This window comes from Petaurus breviceps, unplaced genomic scaffold (assembly GCF_028583685.1).
Source record: "Petaurus breviceps papuanus isolate PSGF00001 unplaced genomic scaffold, PetGlider_PUasm1.0 90825, whole genome shotgun sequence".
Lineage (NCBI taxonomy): Eukaryota > Metazoa > Chordata > Mammalia > Diprotodontia > Petauridae > Petaurus > Petaurus breviceps.
In genome coordinates, this window is record NW_027187353.1 from 9,332,852 (window position 1) to 9,351,958 (window position 19,107).

At 40.2% G+C, this 19,107-nt stretch overlaps 1 protein-coding gene across 7 annotated transcripts in view; it reads left to right on the forward strand.

The window, feature by feature from the left end:
• Nucleotides 1–19,107, forward strand: part of RASSF4 (Ras association domain family member 4) — a 78,777-nt gene that overhangs the window by 44,762 nt on the left and 14,908 nt on the right. For 6 of the 7 annotated variants that reach the window (XM_069071253.1, XM_069071255.1, XM_069071257.1 and 3 more), the window contains 3 exons: nt 6,423–6,565; nt 7,224–7,312; nt 8,527–8,687. In XM_069071253.1, the coding sequence (XP_068927354.1) occupies nt 6,423–6,565; nt 7,224–7,312; nt 8,527–8,687 (393 nt within the window). The remainder of the gene's footprint in view (nt 1–6,422; nt 6,566–7,223; nt 7,313–8,526; nt 8,688–19,107) is intronic. The other variant, XM_069071254.1, reaches the window with a different exon arrangement.

Genomic DNA, 19,107 nt, shown 5'->3' on the forward strand with positions numbered 1-19,107 from the left:
TTGCCCAGGGTCATACAGCTAATAAGTATCTGAGGCCAGATTTGAACTCAGGTCTTCCTGACTCTAGACTAGGACATCGTCTGTGTAGCTACCAAAGGGCTTTCCAGCCTATACCAACCAAACAGCTCTTTGGCAACCTCTCTGACAAATAGTAGGGAGCATTTATGTATAGTATTTTAAGGCTTGCAAAAGGGTTTTACATATGTTATCTTATTTGATTCTCACAACTCTGAGAGGTCCTTGCTATTGATATTTGTATTTTAAGCATAAGGAAACTGAGTCAACCAATAAGTATTTATTAAACACTATGTCCAAAGCCCTGTGCTTAGTGTTACGGATACAAAGAAAAATCAAAATCGAGTCCTGCCCTCAAGGAGCTTATGTTCTAATCGAGGAAAGAACATGGACACAAATGAGTGCATGTAGGATACATACCTTGGCCTCCGCAGCAAGGGCACTTGGGAGAGTCTTCCTTTGGAAGTGGTGCTTAAGCTGAGGCCTAAATCAAGCTAGAGAATATAAGGGGGAGAGTTTAGAAAGGAGAAGATTCCAGATATGGGGCATAGCCAGGAAGGCACAGAGCTTAGAGGCAGGGTCTGTGTTTGACAGAGTCGGAGAGGCACATCTGTCCAGCCACACTTTTAACCTGGAGAGCCAATGCTTGGATGTAGGAGGATGGAGAACCTCTAGTGACAGAAAACTCACTACCTTATGAGGCAGAAGACTCCATTTAAAAAAAAAGAAACGATACTCCTCTGTACCATCACCAACAAATGGTTCAACCTTTCAACAAATTATTCAACCTTTTTCTTGAAAATCTCTAGTAAGAAGGAATCAACTTATTCCTAAGACAGCCCATTGCATGGATGGATGGATGTGTAAATGGACATACACAAAAAGTTAAGTTATTCCTCCTTACCAGGTCAAGGAATAGATCATGCTTCAGGTCACATCACAACTCTTTAAGGAAGCAAGTGTTGGGGTGGCTAGGTGGCACAGTGAATAGAGCACTCGAGTCAGGAGGACCTGAGTTCAAATCTGGCCTCAGACACTTAACACAAAAAAACTAGCCATGTGACCTTGGGCAAGTCACAACCCCAATTGCCTTACCTTTCCCCCTCCAAAAAGAAAAAAGAAAGAAAGCAAGTGTGTAACTCTATTCTTAAATCCACCTTTTTTTTTTTTTAATGTAGTACATTTAAAATATATCAATATACCTGACTTTAAGCCTTTGGCAAAATGTGGCTTTCTCAGGAGCCATCCCAGTCACGTAGCCCATGCTGTATTGTTCCATTATGTCCCTTGTCCAAAGCTTCCCATTAGTCTGTCATCAAGCTTACTATTGACTTTGTATTCCAAGTATATTCAGTACTAGGCATGTGTTCAAAGTTCAGGATGCTAGCAGCCAGAAAATGCTTTTGTTCTTTAAAAAAAAATTGCTTGAGCAGAAAGCTGTGAATGAGGAAACAGAAATTCTGAATTATCTCCAAGTCTTTCATTGACTTTCCATATTCTCTTTGTACACTATTTCTCTTCATACTGCCTTTCTACAATGAGTGACACTATAGTCCCTGATCAGACCACATCTGCATTGTTGTGTTTGGTTCTGGGTCCCATATATTGGAAAGGACATTGGCAGGTGCAGAGGAAGGTGACCTGGGAGTTTCTAAGAGGCTTCCTTAAGAGGAGAGGGGTATTTAGTATTTTTGCTTAACCTGGAACAAGATCCATGAGTGAGCATATAAAAAGTTCATGTTTTGAGTCATCTATCAATTCACATAGCATATCTTTCTACAAAGATGGGATAGTGGGGAATCATGGCATATGAGGTCTGGTTGAAAGTAGAGTTGTCTTAGCCTGAAGAAGAGTAAGCTTAGTGGGGGGGGAGGGGCGGGGGGAGTGGCAGAGAAGAAGATGAATAAAGAGGCAGATGATTACATTCTAGATTTTGTCTTAGAGCAGGGGTGGAGAAACTGTGGCCTCCAGGCCACATGTGGCCCTCTAAGTCCTTAAGTGCAGCCCTTTGACTGAATCTAAGCTTCACAAAACAAATCCACTCAAGAAAATGATTTGTTCTTTAAAACTTGGACTCAATCAAAAAGCCACACCCGAGGACCTAGCAAATGTGGCCTCATGGTCAAAGGTTCCCCAGTCCTGTCCTAGAGGATGGAACTAAGACCAATAACTAGAAGTAGCAGTGAGGCAGATCTAGGTATGATAGGAGGATGTGTTTCTAGCAATTCAAGCTATTTTTTTGGGTGGAGTTTTCTGCCTTGTAAGGTAGTGAACTTTCTGTCTTTAGAGGTTTTCAAGGATGAAAACCATGGCTGTTTGTCAGAAATGCTGTATAGAAGGGATTCATGTTTCAGAATCAGAATAGTTAGACTTTACCTAACAGGTTACACTTGGGTCCTGCCTAGTCACTTTCTAACAGGCCTCCTGAAGATGAGGAGGCTATTAAAAACCTGGAACGAGATCCAGGAGTGAGCACGGTCCCATCAGCAACTTATGAAAGTGAGCATATGAAAAGTTACTGTTTTCCCTCATCTATCAATTCACATAGGCATCTTTCTACAAGTTTATGCTAACCTCATCTCTCTGATTCAAGGGCTAGAGAACTGGATGGATCATAACATGGAAGCTTGTTAATTAGGCCAAATGTCAAGTTGTCCAGAAAAGATGTACTATTTCCCATTTGACTCAATCATGGTTTTATTTGCTTGTTTGTTTCTAGTTATTAAGATCAATCAGGGCGGCTAGGTGGCTCAGTGAGTAGAGTGCTGGCCCTGGAGTCAGGAGGACCTGAGTTCAAATCCGGCCTCAGACACTTAACACAAAAACTAGCCATGTGACCTTGGGCAAGTCACTTAACCCCAATTGCCTTCCAAAAAGGAAAAAAAAACCTTAATGTTGAAAACCATTTAGGGGCGGCCAGGCAGCACAGCGAGTAAGAGCACCGGTCCCAGAGTCGGGATGACCTGGAATCGAATCCGGGCTCAGACACTTAGTAACCTTGAGCAAGTTACTTAACCCTAATTGCTTAGGGGCAGCCCGGTGGCTCAGTGAATAAGAGCACCGGCCCCAGCTTCCGGATGACCTGGGATCGAATCCAGGCTCTGATACTTAGCACCACCCAGAAACAACTGGCTGTGTAACCTTGAGCAAGTTACTTAACCCCTATTGCTTAAAAAAAAAAAAAGATCAATCAATAATCATTTATTAAGCATCTATTATGAGCTAGGCACTGGGACTACACATCCCTAAGTGAGAGAGTCCCTTGCTCTCATTAAACTTACATTCTGCTGGGTCAAAGAAGGTATTGAGGCCATGCTTTTGATAGTTGGACTCTGATAGCTGATTGTTGAAGGGCCTTCAAGTAGTTTATTCCAAACAATAAGTAAAAACAACACTCCTAATGAAAAGAGCACCAACCCTTGAGTTTAAATGTGGCCTCAGACACGTGACATACTTACTAGCTGTGTGACCTTGGGAAAGTCACTTGACCCCAATTGCTTGCCTTCCCCCCTCCAAAAATAAATGAATGAATAAAAATAAAAATAAAAACAACACTCCTTTGCACCACCACCAACAATTGGTTATTCAGACTTTTACTTGAAAAGCTCTAGTAAGAAGAAATCAACTTATTCCCAAGATAGCCCATTGCATGAATGGATGGATGGATTTTCCTTTTTTTCTCCCCCACTAAAATCTTTTATTCTCTAGGCAAAACATTCCTAGATTTTTCATTCACTTCCTGTACAGAAAGATATACTCCACTATCCTAGTATATCTCTCTAGGTCATCAATGTCCTTCTGAAAATATGACAAAATACCCCATGTATGGACTAACAAGAAGAAAATACACCTGTGCTATCATTTCCCTAGTCCATGTTGTTCCTCTTTTAACTTAGCCTAAGATTACGTTATGTTTTACGGTTGCCATATTACATGGTTGACTCATTGACTGGGCTTCCAGTGCACTCTTGTTCCCAGCTCCTTTTCATCTGCAAATTTGTCAAACATACCATCTATATCTGTATCCAAGTCATAGATGAAAATGTTAAAATGCATAGGGCCAAGCAGAGAAGAGCTCAATTGGAAGTCTTCCAAGTCTACATGGAATCGTTAATGATCACCCTTTGGGTCTGTCCATTCAACCATTTCTGAACCTTTCTAATTGTACTCTTGTGCAGATCATATCACTCCACAGGAATAGCATGAGAAACTTTTTGTCAAATATTTTTATGAAACCTAGGTAAACTATATTTACAGTATTTCTTTCATCTACCAGTTTAAAAGCTCTCTCAAAAAAGGAAATAGGTTTAGACTAATGTGACCTGTTCTTGATGAAACTATTCTGGGATTGATTCATCACTGCTTATTTTCCTAATATTTTAATTAACATTAATATGTTCTAGAATTTTGCCAAGAATAAATGTCAAACTTCCTCATTACATTTGCTGACTCTTCCATATTTTTGGAAATGGGGATAAAATTTATCCATCTCCTGTCCTGTAGCACCAATTCCATTCTAAATCTTTTGAATATCACTGCCAATGGCTCAACAATCACACCTGCAGGACCTAAAATGCTTTGTACCAACTGTCCTCCATTTTTATAATACACCCCCATTTGTGTCGACCTCTAAGAATCCTTTTTTCCTACAAAACTCTGCTCAAGCAATACCTCCTACTCATGGATAGAACTTGGAGGGCGGGAAATTTTACATATTTGTCTTTGATAACCTTTAACTGAAATTTAGCATTTCCTTCAATTATGAATGTAGATACCAACATGATTCGGGGAAGGGGGGGTCACAGCCTTCATCAGAGTGCCAAAAAGGGCTAAGAGCCCTTGATTTAATTCAGTTTCCACTTTTTTACAATTGAGGTAATGGAAGCCCTGAAAAATGATATGCAGTACTTGGCTCTTGGTCCATAGCTAGTAAGCAGCATGAACATCCACCCCTAGTCTTCTGCTTCCAAATCTAGCGTTCTTTCTACCACATCTCCTTTTCTCGAAACAATAGTACAGTATCCACATTCAGTAGTTTCTTAATTGACATTTGATCATTTCCTATGTTGAGAAAATTCCCAGAAACTAGTAAATAGGACAAAATGTATATGGAGGAAGGGAGAGAAAAACTGAACAGAATAACCAATGTTATAGGAACTTTAGAAGGTAATTGTTCATGCAATAACCCCCAAATTTGGCCCTTTTTGGAAAGTTGAAATAAAGTCAGCCCGGGGCCAGCCAGCCTGACTCACACCAAATGATAAGAAAAGTCAATTGCCCTAATAAGGGAGATTTCTAAGAGATCTCATTAGTCAATGAAGAAGAATCCAGTTTAAAAAAAAAGACTCATTATAGCTAGGAGACATTTTTTCCCATTTAGGGGGTAGTGTGTGTCCAGGGAGAAGAGGAAAGTAGTGGATGACTGAGTGAAAGGAATAAAATCATTTTTAAAAATCTGCTTCACCTTTAAAACTGGAAAATAATTTGCCTTTGGAAATTTCATCACATGAAATATTCTACCTACCTCCTGATAGAGAAGTGATAGATTCAAAAGTGCAGATTGAGACACACACACACACACGTGTGTGTGTATGTGTGTGTGTGTGAGAGAGAGAGAGAGCGCGAGATGACTGAGAGAATTTGATTTGCTTGACTATCTGTATTTCTAACAAGGCTTTTGTTTTTCTTGCTTTCTCAAAATGGAAGTAGGAAGAGTGGGAAGGAAAAGGTGAATGAGGTGGATTTTCTGAGGAGGGGAAATTAATTTAAAAAACAAATCTTTATAAGAGAAATTCTCATCATAGAATCTGACAATAAGGTAGACTTAAATATTCAGTAATCCAGGAATGCTCTGGGTAACTTGCCTTTGGATTGTAGGTTAGAGATTCATTCAGCCACACGTACTAATGGTTACACCCACTCTCTAGGGTTTCATCCTGACACCCTTTCATGTGGGGCCTTGTTCTTAGACTGACTGATGGAGGAGAGGGTAATTCATTTGTAGACCCTGCATAGGAAATAGAAGTCAGCTTAAAATCCATTAATAGTAACTCATCAGAAAACTCAAGTTCGGAAGGGGAAGTTTCTGGGCATGTGTGTAGGAACACGTCTACCTTGAGACTTCTGTTTCCTCAAGGCCTGGGCCGTACGTGACTGACTGTACCTCAGCTGTGTTCCTGAATTAATTCTGACTCATCAAATTTGTTCCCTAGTACTGATTTTTTCTGGCCAAGTCTGGGTAGGATGAGATGTGAAAGTGCACGGCTCACGTTTCCTTTTGCTAGGTCCTCTCATGTACCAAATGTCATGTAGCGCATGGAGATGGGTAGGCCCTGAGACCAATCTTTAGGCTGAGTAAGGCTGGCCTTGAATGTCTCCATGTTTTGTTTCCCCACCTTCCACTTCAGGAAGAAGGCGAGCTCATCATTGAAGGGCTACTCAACATATCCTGGGGCCTGAGGCGACCCATCCGGCTCCAGATGCAGGACGATAATGAGAGAATTCACCTCTCTGCGGCCCCATGGAAGAAAGACCCACTTAATATAAACCAGTGAGTGGTTCAAGGGAGAGGGAGCACACCTGAGGGCCCCCCAGATACTCCACATGACATCCTAACAGACATTCTTCCAGACTCCTTTATGGAGGTCAGAGTATGTAGGGGGAAAGAACCCAGAAATATCTAAGGAGATTAACAGAGAGAATATTGGGAGCACTCAAGGCATGGTTTGACTGAGGTCACAGGAAGACCCCTACTCATATCAATTCACCAAATATGTATTAAGACCTTCCTATGTACCTAGCATTCTGTTAGGCACTGGAGACTTCACTAGCCCCCTGCCCTCAGACAGCTCATTGTCACGTCCACATTGGTGCTCAGTCTCCTTAAGTTACTTGTCCAGAGGCTATGTGTACCAGAACATGGACAGGATTCAAATCTAGGTCCTCAACTTCAAATCCAGTGGTGCACTTCTATTCTACCATTCTGCCCCTTCTTGAGACTTGGCCTAAAGTCTCTTCCTCTCTTTAAGCCTAAGTTTTCCATCTATAAAATGAGAATAATAATACAAGACCTTCGTCACAAGATAACAGTAACAATTGTCATTGATCAAGCACATGTTATATGCCAGGTATTGTAGAAGAAGCTGGTGATATAAAGAAAGGCCCATTTCTAACAACAAAAAGCATCCACATGGTCACTATCTTTGCAGAAAGGGACTTCACCAGGGTACCAGAGAGACCATCGAAGAGTCAAGCCCTCAGGCTGTGGTGAATTCAGAAGGCTCTGCCACTGACTCAAGTAAGTGGGGCTCCTTCCGTGTGTACAATCTAGTCCAGGAAAGGACAGAGAGATTTGCTGTGCAAAATTGCCCTATAGGTTACTGAGAGAAGCTTGATTTCACTTCAGTCAATAAGCATTTTTTTTGCTTTTTTTTTGGGAGGGCAGTTGGGGTTAAGTGACTTGCCCAAGGTCACATGGCTAATTTTTGTGTTAAGTGTCTGAGGCCACATTTGAACTCAGGTCCTCCTGACTCCAGGGCCGGTGCTGTATTCACTGTGCCACCTAGCTGCCCCCAATAAGCATTTTTTTTAAGTACTCATTGGGAACAAAATGAAAACAACAGTCCCTGCCCTCAAGGGGCTTACATTCTATCCTTGGAAACAGTATATAAGTGTATATGTAGACACACAAACTAGACATGAGGTTGTGGGGGAGGAAACACTAGCAATTGGATTCAGGAAAGGCTTCATGTGGGAGGTTATCCTTGAGCTAAACTTTGAAGGAAATTAAGGATTCTAAAAGATGGAGATGAGAGCCCTTGCCCTCCTTTAATGGAGGAGACAACATGTATATAAATGGGTCCATTCAGGATCCATAAGTCTGGAAAGGGAGGTTGGAGCCAGATTATGAAGGCCTTTAAATGCCAAATAGAGGAATTTATATGGCTGAACTAAGTCCCCAGGCTAGATGCTGCTTGCCCTAGGCTATTCAAGCCACTTGGAGTCTCATTTTCTCTTCTTTGACCACAGGATCTCGCCAAACAGTGTTGTCTATTAAATTTTCCCCTTGTCCAGCACCCACTAAAGGTCACTCAGTAAATATCAAGAATTTTCTTACTAAGTGGAAATCTAGCGGTCTCCACTGGATAGGGGGCTTTGAAATGGATCACTGTGAGAGTGTATAAATTACTACTTCTCTTAACCTCTATGTTTTGATCTACCTAGTTGAATATAGGAGTCACAGAACTAGTGCCCTGGCCTCTCGCACAAAAATTTTATTAATTATTTATTAATAGGAAATATTCAATAATAATTAATTTTACTAAATTAGTATTTAATATTAAATAATACTGATATCACATATTTATTAATAAAAATCAGGCATGTATTTAATGATTCCAAATTCTTAATGCTATTCTGTTCATTAGTTCAATTATATTATCATCCTATTAATTGCATTGTCATCCATTGTCCCATCAATACCTTCATATTTTTGTTCACCCCCACTACCAGCAGATTCTGTAAATGGTGAGGAGGAGACACCACAACTCATGCGGACAAAGAGTGATGCAAGTTGTATGATTCAGAGAAGATCGAAATGCCGCGCTCTGGGAGAAGCTCAGAAGATAAAGAGGCATAGATTCTCCATCAATGGGCATTTCTATAACCATAAGGTGATCGCTCAGGACCAGCACTTCTTGTAGTGCATTTGGTCCATTTACATTATGAGTCAGCATCTGAACCCAAGAAAAGATGGTCAGGTCACGGTATAACTTGTACTCATAGATATGAGGGTCACTTATTTTTTAAAAGGACTATGGTTTTTTGCACTGTGTGTAGAATCTTAGAATTGGAAAGGATGTTCAGTCTAATTCCCTGATGGGCATATGAGCCCTTTCTATAGCAACCCCAACAAGTGTTTAATTAGGCCCTACTCCTGAAGTTCCTCTCATATAGGCAATTCAGTACCTTGTAATGTACCATAGTGTTAGAAAATTCTTCCTCATTTTGAACCAAAATCAACCTCCCTGAAAATTTGTTACTTTGGTTCTAAGTCTCCCCTTTATAGCTGTTAAAAATAGATCCAATCCCTCTTTTACCTGGCACATACTGTGATGTTTTCGTAAGCTCATGAATTCATTGGTATGGGTATTCCTTCCATTAATGTATGTAGACACAACTGTGCATTTTTGTTCATGTTGTCCCATGGATCCTCTACAGACTTTCCTCCCCTCACCACCTACCCCTTGCTCCCAGTATACTAAAGACCTTCCCTGCCCTTCCTGTAGACCTGCTTCAGTTTCTTCTCATAAAATATGGTGTCCAGAACCGATCACAAACCTGTGGCCGTGACAGAGCACAGTGGGCTTAGCATCCCCTTTGTCACTGCTATCTTGCTTCTGTTGATGTGACTTGGTTATTTTGGCCAAGTCACACTTATATAAGTTGGGTGCTGTACTGAATATCCCAGCTCTTTTACATATGACTAATCAAACTATATCTTTCCTTTTATGCTTGTCCAGTTGATATTTCTAGCTCACTTGCCCAATTATTCCTATGTTTTTTTTCATCTTTCTATTGTGATCTTTTGAAATCTGATTTCATCATCCATGGTGTCAGCTGTTAGACCCTCTCAGTTTTAATAAATCTGCAAAGTTATCAAGTAAGCCTTTTATGATTCCATCTAAGTCACTGACTGAAGTGTGAAATGGAGTTGGCCTATGACATGGTCATACCATAGTGCTTTAAGATACCTCTATCAAAGATGACAAATTCTCATTCTCAAGGTGGGTGGTCACTTGTTGAGGATATTGAGAACAGGGACTCTTGTTTAGAGACAGGCTGGACTAACTGGCCCCTAAGGATCAGATCTGAAATCCATTAGCAAAATTCATTGTACTTTGTCATTCAACCTGATGAAAATCCGCCTGACTGCACTGTTGTCCAGCCCACACCATCTCTTTTTGTTGACAAAAATACTGTGACTTTGTCAGATGTCGTTCTTGAATCCAGATTTACCTCAATATTTCTCAGATCTGTTAGTCTATTAACTTTGCCAAAAGAAGAAATGTAGTTTATCAGTTTACTTATAATGATCTCACATTGGCTTCTAATGAGGGAGAGGTAGTGTAATGTTAAAGGATTATATTAGTGAAGTAATTTGGAGCATCTGGGCTTTTCTCTTCGTTATTTGTGTGGCCTTGGGCAGGTTATTTAACCTCTTTATAACTTCAGTTTCCTTACCTGTATAATGAGTGAGTTAGACTTGGATGATATCCAAAGCCCTTTACAACTCTAGGTCCTATGATGACCACTTTCTAACAACTTACAAACTATTAATTTGATCATTTATCCTAGAATTTGTAATGAAGGGGATGAGACATTGTCGGACAAATCTCTTTTTAAAAATAAAGCCTGTCTCAAATCTTAGAGTGCTTTTCCTGTTCTTCAAGATTCCTTAGTAATCAAGAAAAGAAGTTTAGCTTTCACAGCAGAAAGTCCTTGAAGTGCCCTGGGATATCATTAATAAGGATTAGGGGATGGGAGGTTATTCCTGGTGCCTTTGGTGTTCTCTTTCTACCAGTGTCATTATATATATCTTGGGCTGCCATTTTCAGTCTGAAGATCATTTCCTTAGCATAGCATGTTAGAGGTGAAAGAGAACTTAGAGCCGATCTAGTCCAACCCCAACCATCATTTCATTGATGAGGAGACCTCACCCCAAACCTATGGAGCAAAAGGGTTCAGTTCAGCAAAATTCAGTAACTGCTCTGTACAATCCCAGAAGCAGTGGGGTGCCATGGAAAGGGAGCTTGCTTCTGAATCAGATAGAATTAGCTTCAGGCCTTGCCTTTGACACGTCCTGGCTGTGTGATTCTGGGCAAATCACTTAAGGTCTCAGAGTTTCACCTTTTTCTTAAGGCTATGAATTGCTGAATAAGTCTTAACCTACTTGGTAGAAGGTATTTCCTAAACTAATGAAGTCAGGCCTTGTCAACCGCGCACAAGCTAAAAGGAACATTTAGGAGCTGGTTGTTTCCTCTTCTCTTGGTTATACACTGCCAAAGTCTAGTTTTTGTTTTTTACTCCTTTTTTTTTATTTTGTTATTGGCACCGCTCCTCTGTGCTCTCTCATTGCCATGGTCTTCCCTCAGGACAATGGTAACCAAAGTGAACAATTAATAATGTAAGCATTTTGTACAAGATGAGTAACCCACCAAGGGACAGGTTGAATGTGTGTTCCATGTGTGTTCCAGGTTACCAGGGGTGACCTCTCATCCTTCCTTTCCGCATCTGCTTTCTTTTGGTTAACTCCATTTAGACTCAGTTTTCTCAAAGGGTCAAATTCCTTTTTAATTGATGTCATTTCGAGCTAATTTAGGCCTTACTGTTTATCTATTTTAGCTTTAAGATTAAGCTTTTACGGGGCGGCCAGGTGGCTCAGCCAGTAAGAGCACTGGCTCCAGTGTTGGGATGACCTAGATCAAATCCGGGCTCAGATACTTAGCACCACACCCAGAAATAACTGGCAGTGTAACCTTGAACAAGTTACTTAACCCCGATTGCTTAAAAAAAAAAAAGATTAAGCTTTTTCCTGCCCCCTCCCAAACAATCAGAAAATAGTTCCTGCTTATCAATTCTTTATTCTTATGCTTCACTTTGAAGACCCTGTCCCACCCCACCTACCCCAAAACAACTGAGGATTAAATCCTGTATACTTTCCTAATTTTGTGCACCCTAGAGGTCTTCCTTCTAATCCCAACACTTTGTCCTTAAGTTTTTCATAAGCTTTAAGTCATCCTTATGGTTAGCTTTTCTGAAACCTTTCTTGTTCCTTCTAACTTGTCCCTACTCCCATCTTAGTTTCCTGTTCTCTTCAATTCAGGGAGCTTCTTATGTAGGCACGTGGGACTCTTTTTTTTTTTTAAGCAATTGGGGTTAAGTAACTTTTGCTCAAGGTTACACTGCCAGTTATTTCTGGGTGTGGTGCTAAGTATCTGAGCCCAGATTTGATCCCCCAGGTCATCCCGACACTGGAGCCAGTGCTCTTACTCACTGAGCCACCTGGCTGCCCCTAAGCAATTGAGGTTAAGTAACTTGCTCAAGGTTTCACGGCCAGGTGTTTCTGGAGGCATGTGGGATTCTTTTAAGACATTACCTTTTCTTCCTCTTTAGATAAATTCTCAACTCAGTCCTGATAACTCTTGAGATCCTCCTCCCACCCCCCTCCCGCCCCATTATAATCTCATACCTGTCTTACTTCTGGATTCTCTTGAAGCTCCATTTATTAAAATCTAAGCTATATTCATTGAGTCTCTTTGGTCACAGTGGATTTATTCTGGAATAATATTATCACATTCTTATAGGTTTCCAGCACTTTTTATTTCAGCCGAGTAATTCTCATCAGTGTTCTGAAAGACAAAATTGTCATCTAGGCAGGACTTTTTCACATGTTCTCCTTTTAAAGGAAAGACATATCCAGTAGATGTCACAGTCGTTAAGGTTCTTTATCTTGGTACAGTTCTGTGATCTGAATCAGACATTCCTCCACTTCCTACAGTGGTTAAGTTGTATATTTTCACCTGACAAGATCGCTTCCTCATTTGGATACTCCTCACTGTCTTTCCCTTCTTATGTCTGTGGATTTCTTTATAGGCTAATATGTTCTCAGCGCCCAGAGTTAATTTGCCATCACCTCCCCAGCCCAGCTCCCACCACTTCTTTTGAATAATGAATACACTCTCATTTCTGTATTCTTTAATAAGCACTATCTGACCAAGTCTCATGCTCCCTGTGTGGTGATATTTAACAGCTTGCGTATTAAAATGTGACATTCATTTTGTTGATTACATATTCTCTGCATGTTGGCATATAGACGTCTGTGATCCTCTCTTCCCTTTTAGTTTTTCCCATGAGTTACTGTCTACTTCCCCCAGGGTTATTCTTTTGGGGTCATCCCTGTCACTCTTTGTAATGTCTTTTTCAGGAGTTCATTTCCCTTTCACCACCATTTTCTGTGCGTCATTCTTGATCAGACAGACAGTTTCTTCTCAGCCCTTGTTAATTTTAGTACCTACAAAGAGCTAATAAGAAAAACTAATGGTTAGCATTTAAGGATTAAAAAAGACTTTATAAGCATTATACTATTTGAGTCTCACAACAACCCTAGGAGGTAGGTGCGATTATCCCCATTTTATAGATGAAGAAACTGAGGTAAGCAGAGGAGAGGTGATTTACCCAGGATCCCACAGCTAATAAGTGGCAGGCTAAATTTGAACTCAGATCTTTCTGATTCCAGATGGAGCTGCCACCTAAGCAGCATAGAGGCATTTTGGCATAGAAGAGGGAGCGTTGGGCTTAAAAAGATACAAGGGCTCAAATCTGGCCCCTGACACTTACTGCCTGCCTAAACACGAGCACGAGCACATTATATAACCTCTGAGCCTCAATTTCATTATCTGTAGAATGAGGGTGCTAATGCCTCTAGTGCCCATTCAGCATTCTCATGAAGCTCAAGTGAGGTATAATGTATATAAATAAGGTACTTTAAACTAATTAAAGAGCTATATTAATATAAGCTACCACCTCTGCTTGAAGGGTTATGGCTGTAATGTAGAGATTTCGAGTTTCAAGGGACATTGGAAGCCACATCTCCTTCTACATTGTCTTAGCCAGCTGTTCACTTGTTATATCATTATTTCTTTTTAAAATCCCAGTCTCTCATTGGAAAGTGTGAGAAGGTCACTTTCGTCCCCACCCTCCCAAGTTTTTTTTTACTTTTCTGTTGAGGACTTAATACTTCCCAGAACTAATTTCTAGGTATTCTTTTATAGGTTTATTTGTCCCTACACATAGAGATAGAAGTTAATAGTGATCAACAGACATAAATCCCTTTATGCGCACGTTTATACTCTACGAATACATGTCAAGAAAACAGCACACATCTATCTTAGTTATATTTGGAGAGAGCCACGTCCCTCAGCAGTGATAGCCATGGTCAACTCCATGATGTATCTATCCTCTTCTGGGGTCTAGCACCAGCTTTCCTTCCAGACGGTACCTGTGGATCCCTTTCTGTGAATCCATGGGACATTGGGCAATATTTCTTTGTCCCAACATCAGGGGCCACTGTGTTGTGAGATGCATGCTTTGAACTGAGCTCCAGTGTTTTCAGAGGATGCTACACTCTTTCTTCTAGGTGTTATGTTCTTCTACCCACCAACCTATTGATATCGGTTTTAATTCCCCGTTGCCTTCTCCAAACAATTTTTTCTTCTTAGTTTCTCTTTCTTCCTTTTTCTTTTCTTTCTTTTTTTTTTGCTTCACTTCTTTCATTCTGTCTGATAATTCTTCATAGCTCTTCACTTAATCTCCCACAGATAGAAGTGTCCATTAAAGCCATGAGCCTTCTCTCCTAGGAGGTAATTCCATTTGCATTTCATACAATGTTTGCTCTTGCTTGCAAGCAGGATCCCAAACAGGGGCTTCCTTTAAGTCACTGGAACAGGTCCTTATGTTCCTTAATGTGGATTTCTTCAAGTTTCAGGTACTTGGAGTTCCAAGCCCTGAGTATTTTATTACTCTCCTCTCCCATATCTGTGATGAACACTAAATTGATTTATAATTGAAATGATTATTTTATATGAGGTTGCTGTAGGAACCAAGGTGATTATTTGTTTGAATGCCATATTCTAGTCATCATTCTCCATTCTGTAAATTAAATAGATTAGCTTGAGACATGTTGAGTTGACCTCAGCAGATTGAATCATTTGGTCAACAGAACTATAAAAGGGAAGCAACTGTGACTATAAATAGAATGAGGTGACTGGAGATAAGGACATAGGTAAAAGCTATTTCAAATTTTGTCACAAAAAAAGCTCGATGAAGATGTTTCCAGCTTAAATAGCTGTCCCATCTATTTTAAGGAACCAAAGGGTTTAATTGAGGAGCTTACATCTGGCAGCTAGGGGGTGCAGTGGAGTGTTGAACCTGGAATCGGGAAGACCTGAGATCAAATTCTGCCTCAGATACTTCCTAGCAGTGTGACCCTGGGAAAGTCATTTAACCTCTGTTTGCCAGTTTCCTCAAGTGTAAAATGGAGATAATCATAGTGTCTACCTCACAGGGTTGTTATGAGACTCAAATGAGATGAAATTTGTAAAGCACTTTGCAAACCTTAAGGCACTTTTATAAATTTTGTTGTTTAGTCATTTTTCAGACATAACTGATTTTTCACAGTCCCTTTTGGGGTTTTCTTGGCAAAGATACTGGAGTGGTTTGCTATTTCCTTCTCTAGTTCATTTTACAAATGAGGAAAATGAGACAGAGTTAAGTGACTTCCCTAGGTTCACACAGCTAGTGTCTGTGGCCAGATTTGAACTCAGGAAGCTGTCTTCCTGACTCTAGATCCAGCACTCTAATATACTGCACTGCTATATAAATACTAACTGTTATTAGAAGATTCAGTTAAATGGTATGTAGTTTTTGGGAAAAAGCAATAGTTTAGAAAGCCAATGGCTTTGGGGTTCACTTAAAGTCGTCTCTTTTATATCACCTTATTATGGGAGTGATGAAGTACTAGCTTGGCTAGTAACAGAGGTTTGGGCAGAACCACAATGAAAGGCTTATGGCCTCAGGCAAATATGCCTCATCAAATGGGAAGATTCAGTCAAGAGGGTTCAAGGGGGTTTCCAGAGCCTGTCCCTCATCAGGGGGAGCTTAACTCTTGAGCAGTCAAGAGTAGGGACTGTGATTTTCAGCTACCTAGGCAATGTCCTATTGCTTGAGACTTAGAAAAATTAGATATTGATTAGTCTCAGGGACTTTGGGGGCCCTATGTCCATCTGTTTTGAGTCCCAGCAGAATTCCTGAGGCCATAACTACAAGAACATAGCACAGTCTCCCAAAATAGAAAATGAGGCTCAAGACTCTTGAACTGACAGACAATGATTCTGTCCTAACAGAACTAAATACTCTTTCTAAGACCATCTTTCAGGATGGTGATGCATTAATCCAGCCGGGTTTAGCTCAGGGAAGCCCTGGTTCTCTCTGTTAAAAACCAGCACATAGCATCTATCTATCATCAGTCATGATTTATCCCTCTGGAAGAAACTCAAATAATGCCTGGGCCTCAGTCTCAGCTTTAGCCCTGTTCCTGATACACATTGTAGGTTCTTAACCCCTGACACTGATAACAGAGGACAACTAAGTCTTTCCCCTAACATTTCCCTTGTCTACTATCATGAGAGGAATATTCTTAAGCTATATGGACCATGGATCCACTTCTTGTATTCTTATGATGATCATCAATTCTGCACAGTGTACTGAACAAGTTGTAATGATTGCTGATTTATCTAATCTTGAGCATGATGACAAGTAAATGTCTTTTTAGCAATTTAGTGTTCTGCTTGCCATCTGTCAAGTTGGTTTATCATATGGAGCTAGCCAAATAAGTGTGTCATGTTGTTGTAAAACATGGAATACCGGGGGTGGCTAGGTGGCACAGTGAATAGAGGACCGGCCCTGGAGTCAGGAGTACCTGAGTTCAAATCCAGCCTCAGACACTTAACACAAAAACTAGCCATGTGACCTTGGGCAAGTCACTTAACCCCAATTGCCCTCCAAAAAAGCAAAAAAAAAAAAAGCAAAAACCCCAAAAAACATGAAACCCCAAAGTCTCCAAGGAATTAAAAAGAAATATGACCCAACAGGCAGTGGAGAAGTACATGATGGCTGTGAACAGGTTTTATAACAAATATAAGGAGCCACAAAGTGAAACCAGAATAAGAATGACAGCAAGCATTTAATAACCACTTGCAATGTGCCGGGCCCTGTGTTAGGGCTATCATCAAAGAAATGTATGACCCCAAAAGAGAATGGGATGGTCACATGGTAAAAGTGAAGAGGTAGTTGATGGACAATGTTTGGTATCTTTGTGATGTCAAGTGGAACGAAGAAGGGAAGGATGATATTATGTGGCCCTGTAGCCAACTGATGAGAGTAAAACTATTGCACAGGAGGGCAGCAGTCTATATCAGTTGAGGGAAAACACATTGATGTGATCACTAATTCATTTGAGTGGGAAGATAGTTACTATGGAGTCTAATTTTAAAGAAAATCAATTACTGTGCATTACAGGTTCACCCATGGAATGGAGATCAGTTCTTCCAGGTTACCTTTTGGCACATAAACTTTTCCAGGACATTGAACTAGAATTTTGTTCTAATTCAATTATTTCCTAGTTCAAATATTCCCTAGAATAAGTGCTAGTTTCTGAAAGAGAATTGTGGATACCCTAACAAAAAGCCTCTTGCTTTGCACCTAGACATTAGCACCCATTAGCAGGGTACCTGTAGGTTTTGTCAGGTTCCATGCTAGGAGACCACTGCCCTTGCGTTGACGTTCTTGGAAGATACAGAACATTTTGATCATCTTTTTTTCAGTAATTTTTCTCAGAATGACGTTAGGACCTGCTTTCGCTCATGAAGAGATATATCCAAACACTATTTTTATCACAGGAAAGGTGATTTAATTTCCGGAACAGGCAATGGTTTATGCCCTAGCCTACTGCCTTGACCTTGCCAGCTAGTTTCAGCTGTGTGCCTCTTAGAATGAAACACTTCCTAGCCTGGACTGGGAAACCTGCCATATCAGTTTTGGCAGTGCTTGTATCACTAGCAGTCCTAAACCTACATTGGAGAAGATCGACATGAAAACAACAATGATGGCAGCATGTTTGATGCCAAAAACCTTTCTTCTTACAAAGAAGAGCATTCCTACAGCTTCACTGCTTGGGAATGGGTGTCTCATTTTCAGTACTTTGTTCTTCTATGTTAACGCCTTACAGTTTTATAGTAATTTTTTTTCTATTTTTATTGGTTTTTATTTTATTTTTTTAATTTTTTAAATTAAATTCCATTTTTCAATCAATAAAAATCCATTTCTTTGCTTCTTACCACTCTCACCGCTTTCTTTAGAAAGAGTCAAAATCTTTGTTACAAATATACATAGTCAAGCAAAACAAATTTCCCTCATTCTAAAAAATCCATCTCATTCTGCTTCTAAACCTATCACCTCTTTGTCAGGATATGGGTAACCCATTTTATTCACAAGTACTCTGGAATAGTGGTTTGTCATTACATTGATCAGAGTTCTGAAGTCTTTCTAAACTTTTTGTCTTTCTAATAATGCTATTATTGTATAAATTGGTTTCTTGGTTCTGCTCATTTCTTTCTATATCAGTTCATACAGGTCTTCCTAGGTTTCTCTGACACCATTCCTTCAATTGTTTCCTGGCACATAATATCACATTTGTATAGCATAATGCATTTAGTCATTCCTCAAAAACAGTCCTTCTCTTTCCAGTTCATTCTCACAGCAATTTTGTTTAAAGAAAAAAAATCTCCTTAGCCTTCTCCAATTCCTGTGATTTATCCTGCATATTCAGGGGACGGGTAAGCCATTACTCTTGGCCACAGTACCCCTGTGTCTAAATGTTTGGCATTTAAAGCTGGAGCTCCTGCCTACTTCTCCAGACTTCTTGTCCTTTATTCCTCTTTGTTTATTCACAGTTCCTGCTAACGTAACTATACCCTAGCATTCCATCTTACCCCTCTCTGCCCTGTAGAAGCTATCCCTCCCACCTAGAATATAGTCCCTCTTTGAATCCTCACCCTCTTTCTGAGCTCAACTCTGGTGCTTCTCCTGTTAGAAGCCTTTCCTGATTCCTGTGATTATAAGTGCTGTTACTATTCTCGAATGATCTCTATTTACCCATCTGTGTAAATGTTGTATCTCCCCTATAGCTTAGAACCACATTGCACTGAGGAGTTGCTCCATAAGTGAGTTTTGTTTGGAGAGCATCTAAAATGATAGTGGCAAAATGACCTTGTTAGAGAATCCTAGAATTTTAGATCTTGAAAAAATGACCTCAATAACTTTCTAGTTCAACCTAGACCTAAAAATGAATCTCTGACACTCAACAAATGAATTTCTAGCCTTGGACAGGGGCAAAGAGCAGAAGGAAATGCTTTGCCAAGTTTCTGGCCCATAGTAAGTGCTAAATAAATGCTTGTGGACTTGAAAGCTTGAACT